The 5,227-nt window shown below is 46.9% G+C and overlaps 1 protein-coding gene across 1 annotated transcript; it reads right to left on the bottom strand.

Annotated features, from left to right (window-relative positions):
• Positions 1-1,128: 1,128 nt before the first annotated feature.
• On the bottom strand, positions 1,129-2,157 carry LOC138864801 (uncharacterized). The gene is made up of 3 exons (XM_070133400.1): positions 1,989-2,157; positions 1,617-1,911; positions 1,129-1,423 (listed from the first exon to the last, which is right to left on the bottom strand). The coding sequence occupies exons 1-3, from the start codon at positions 2,155-2,157 to the stop codon at positions 1,129-1,131; spliced, it is 759 nt and encodes a 252-aa protein (XP_069989501.1).
• Between the last annotated feature and the right edge of the window lie 3,070 nt (positions 2,158-5,227).

A 5,227-nucleotide genomic window follows, 5' to 3' on the forward strand; every position in this document is an offset into this window, starting at 1 on the left:
TTGTGTTTTTTTTCCACTGTAAGGTGCTTTGGATCTTCACAGATATTTCATAAACACCCACTCGTTCACTTGAAATCGAAAGGTCTCTATGGGCCCCATTGTCTGGGTGATTTGGCAGACGTAGGTCACACCAGGTCACAGAGGGAAAAAAAAGTCACGTCCTCTCTCTATGATGGTTGGTACGGAACTGAGGGCAATAGTAGGAGGGGAGAAAGGGTGAGAGCATAAGCCTACAAAGGCCAGGCCCGAGAGTGGGGTGCCCTGTAGAGTTGATAGGGGCGACATGTGAAATGGAGTGTGTGGGTACATGTGGTTACATGAGTAATTACGTCTGGGCGACGTGAGAGAGACATGGTAACAGGGATGCCTGTGGTAACGTGAGCTATTACACATCGCTTTCGTGGAAGAAGGCATGTCGCCACGGTCCTTCCTGGTGTACACCTTGAAACAACAGGTGTACCCTGCAACCAGGCCGGTACTGGCACAGAGCTTATAGACCTTCAACACGAACCTCGCCCTCTTGGTTGGGTTGTAGGCTCTAAAAGCTAGCCGCCCACGAAAGTCGTTAAGGGTGTTCACGACTGGTCGGAGCTTGTATTGTGAAGAGCTCCACATCCTGTTCTATCAGAGGACAGGATGTGAAGCTCTTCACAATACAAGAGATGTATTTAACCGGTTTCGATTATATCCTCGTCAGAAATGCATACATTTGGGAGAATACGCAGTATATTTATATTAGATAGGAGCTGATGATTCACCTGAAGATCGTGACCTCGCGCTCGTTGTATGCATAATTGCTGCCGCGACCTTGGATAGTTTGAATCTACACGATGCGGTGTTCATATTTTTCTGTCGTGATGTATGTAGCTTCCATGTCCTTCCTTTTGTATTTGCATAATCCTTCATGGATTATTTCAGCTTCTTTCCAGTTCGGTAGATGTTCAGCTTCATCTACATGAACCACCATGGCGTTGGAAGTTCTATGGTGACGGACGTCGGCGCGATGTTCGTAGATCCTGGTGTTGAAGCCTCTTTCCGTTTCACCATAGTATGCCTTATCGCACCTGCTGCAGGGTATTCGGTATACTGCACTGTTGGGGTTGTTTTTCTGTTGTTTCTTTTCTCGTATTAGGTCATGTATCTTTTCCCGGATGTGCTGGCGATGTTCATAGTATTGCCAAAGTATTTGCTGATCGCCTGGGAGAGATTACATGGAGGTAATAGGAGAAAATTGGAAAACATCACAGGGTTGGATCTTGAAAATATGTTTGCCTTCTTTCTGAGGTTCAGCAGGAGGCCTTTGGGGTATTTGTGTTTCATGAAAGAATCAATTACATAGGTAACTTCACTTTCAAGGAACTCAGGGCTGCAAATCCTCAGTACCTGGAGGAACCCAATCACAACCACAGATTTCGTTTTATTGCTGTGTACGGAGTAATAATGGATATAATCATCTTTATTCATCGGCTTCCTGTATACAGAAAAACGTAGGTCTTCGTCACCCCGATGGATCAGTGTCCAGGAAAGGTAACTTCTGATCCTCCTCTTCCTCCACGGTGAACTGGATCTTCTCGTGGACGGAGTTCAGCTGCATCAGCGTATGGTGCAGACACGACCTTCTGGGGACAGTGACGAGGACATCATCTACATAACGAAGCCAAGTTGAATGCCTGCCGATAATATCCCTGTAGTGGTCCCTTTCCAGCGTCTCCATGAAGAGGCAAGCCAGGACTGCACTCAAAGGGGACCCCATGGCGAGGCCGCTGATTTGTTGGTACTCTTCCCCAGCAAATTCGAAGAAGCCGAAGTCCACACACAACTTCACGAGGCTTATGAAGTGGTGCTTTGGCAGTGGAAGTTCGTCATCTACTATGGATCCGGTGATCCTCTCGACTGCACGGATTGCTCCATCTGTGTGTACATTTGTAAACAGGGATTTAATGTCAATACTAGCCAGTTTTTATTTTTATATACAGAACCCTGCAGACGTCTGATGAGGTCCGCAGAGTTCTTTAGTTGAGAATCACTGATGACTCCTATGGCGGCGGAGAGGGGTTTCGCCAAACACTTGGCCAAACGATGGGGAGCGCTGCCAATTCCAGGAGTGATTGGTGTCTCCGGTACACCTGGCTTGTGTACCTTCGGGAGACACCTCATGGACGGGTTGCTTTCCCTCTAGCCAACTGCAGGAGTACGTCCCTCGCCTTCTTCTTAAACCTGGCAGCTTCCATCTTCCCCTCGCCTTATGTCACTTTCCTGTAAACAGAAGCATCGGAAAGTAAATCGTTCATTTTACGTATATAGTCAGTCTTATCCATAATAATACCGCCACCTTTGTCAGCCTAGGTGATGACGATGGTCTCGTCGTCGCGAAGGCCCTTCAACACATTGACGTATCTGTGAGGGATCGCCGGGGGGGCGTGACGACGCATTGGCAATACAGCAGGCGGTAATCCCTTGGATAAACCCTTTGTCGACATCACTTTCGGTCCAGCGCTGATTCGAGACAAAGTAGTCGATAAGGCCCTTGTTGTCCAGCCTGATGCTGAATTTGAGTCCAAGGGAGAGGGCTTCTATTTCCGGGTGGGTAAAACGTTTGGAGGACATGTTTCTACGAAGATCACTACATCCAGCTTTTGACCATCTGCTCTTGCTGCATATGCGGTGTAATTTCTCCTGATGTTTGACTCGTTGAGCTTGATCGCCCTCGAGTTCGTTCCGGAGTTCATAGAGTCGATGTTGAAGGGTCCTAATGGCCTCCACAAGGAAAGCCCGAGCACTATCAGGGAACGGATGCTCGCCGGATTTAAACTGCCTCGGAGCTGAAGATGGCAACACTTGCTCAGCCAAGCAGTCCATCAGGAAACAACGTCGATTCGTGACACTGGATCTTGCGTCTTGTGAAGAAATCCCGGGGAGGGGCAGTCCGCTCGCCACCCATACCGTAAGGATGATGAACCGTATTCATGACAAATGTGGAAAGGTATGAATGAGAACGAATATCTTCACAATACAAGAGATGTATTTAACCGGTTTCAATTACATCTTCATCAGAAATACATACATTTGGGAGAATACGCAGTATATTTATATTACATAGGAGCTCATGATTCACCTGATGATCGTGACCTCGCGCTCGTTGTACGCATAATTGCTGCCGCGACCTTGAATCTACCCGATGCGGTGTTCATACTTTTCTCTGTCGCGATGTACGCAGCTTCCATGGCCTTCCTTTTGTATTTGCTTAATCCTTCGGCGCACCGACGTCCATCACCATAGAACTTCCAGCGCCATGGTGGTTCATGTAGATGAAGCTGGACATCTACCGAACTGGAAAGAAGCTTAAATAATCCATGAAGGATCCCCATAAGCACACGGACACCAAAGTACGCCTTGACCTCTTGCTGGGACGTGGGAGTCCACCTCCTCATATGGGGTGAGGCAGCAGGAGGGTGGGCGACCGCATACCTGTGGGAGTGGAAAACAAAAAGTATGTAATACAGTCTGATCCCTCGATGTCCGATTTCCTCAATATAATTACAAACAGAAAGAACACAATAGTGTTAAAAACTTACCAGTTGGTCTCTGAAACAATGTGATCAATCAGGTCGTCGGTGAATAAAAGAGAGATCTCGATAGGGGACGACTCCTCATCCACCGCGACCTTCACCCCAGAATCTCCGCCAAAAGAAATCTTCCTGGGGACGTTGTCCTTCCTCCACCAAAATTTTGCCGATCCTGGAGCATTGAGGCCCACTATCTTTTCAAGTGTCCAATGGCGTATCTACGATGGACACGTAATCCAGGTCGTCCTCTGAGCTCGGAATATCAAAAAGGCATCCTCCGCTTGACGCAGGAGGCCACTCGCTTTCGCTTGCCTCATCTGACTCCTCGAAATACGAGGAGGAGGAGTCCGAGAGCGCAAGCAGCGACCCCTTCCCTGTGAGAGAGGAAAATAAATGCACGTAATACATTCTACTAAAACTCCTCAAAGAGAATTCCTCAACACGAATACAAATGGAAAAAAGACAATTGAGAATAACGAATACTCAATCTATAGGCACCCGCATGATACGGCAGAATCTTTTGTGCCGACGAGGATGGAAGGATGCATATTACTTTGTACGGTTACCCAGTTGCCCTCTACTGCTGTATTTGCTTTATATTTGTGTGAAGCCAAGTTTCAGTAATGCACGGGATATCAGTATCTCTCTCCTTAAATGTTAATTCAATTTCTTCGAAGTGTCTGAGGAGAGACTGCACTGATGTTCTCAATTCTGATAGTGCTTAGAGGTTTGGCCGCCAGATTTGCAGCGTCAAACATTCTGCTCACCTTTGTACTTGTTTCTATTAAGGAACACCTTTACATTATTGGGAGAGACGTCCGAAAATATCGGGGTTAATATCCTTGCCTCTTATAGTGGCCATTGTGGCTGCACATTTGTTTGTTGCTGTGTGTCGCTTGTGGAGTGGTAGAGGTGGTGGGAGGGGGACATGTACAGTGTCAGGGAAGAATGTAAGGAACGGATAGATAGGATGTAAGTGTGAGTGTGTGAGAGAGAGAGAAAAGAGTGTATATTTAGTGTGTAGTGTTTATGTAGTAATGGACGCTGATCGTCTCCATACACGATTTTGTTGTGGATATCACCGAGGGAGGAGTGGAAGGTGCTGTTAATGGAAGATGACGGGAATCCACGGGTTCCTCTCATTTTGTGCTTTGATGGAGATTATGAGGACGTATAGAATCGTCCTGTTGAATCTTTCAACAAGACCATTTGATTGAGGTCTGTATGGGATTATATGAACAACTTCAATATTAGGAAGTTTACATTGGCTGTTGAGTACCTGATTAGTGAAATCAAGTACCGTTGTCACAAAGTTGTTCAGGAGCTCCATGGCGATTGAGGACATTACAGAGGAACGCACGAGCGACACTCTCTACGCTCTTGTCAGGGATAAGGGCGAGCTCGGTATAGCAGTTAAAGCTGTAAATCATGCGCAGGAAGCGTTTTAGATTCTGTGAGTGAAACCAGAAGGAATGTCCATACTTGCTCTGACTTTGTCGTTTTATGTCGTAGAGGACTGCAGGCGCTGTAGGTCGTCATGCTGCTTCACATGGAATTCGGAGGGGCTGAGGACAGAAAAGGAATTGACTGAGACATTACGTGACAGCGCTTCCGCTATCTTGCTATCTGAGCTGGGCGCAAAGTCAATCTTAAGGTTAGAC

Source organism: Penaeus vannamei, chromosome 18, assembly GCF_042767895.1.
Source record: "Penaeus vannamei isolate JL-2024 chromosome 18, ASM4276789v1, whole genome shotgun sequence".
Taxonomy (NCBI): Eukaryota; Metazoa; Arthropoda; class Malacostraca; order Decapoda; family Penaeidae; genus Penaeus; species Penaeus vannamei.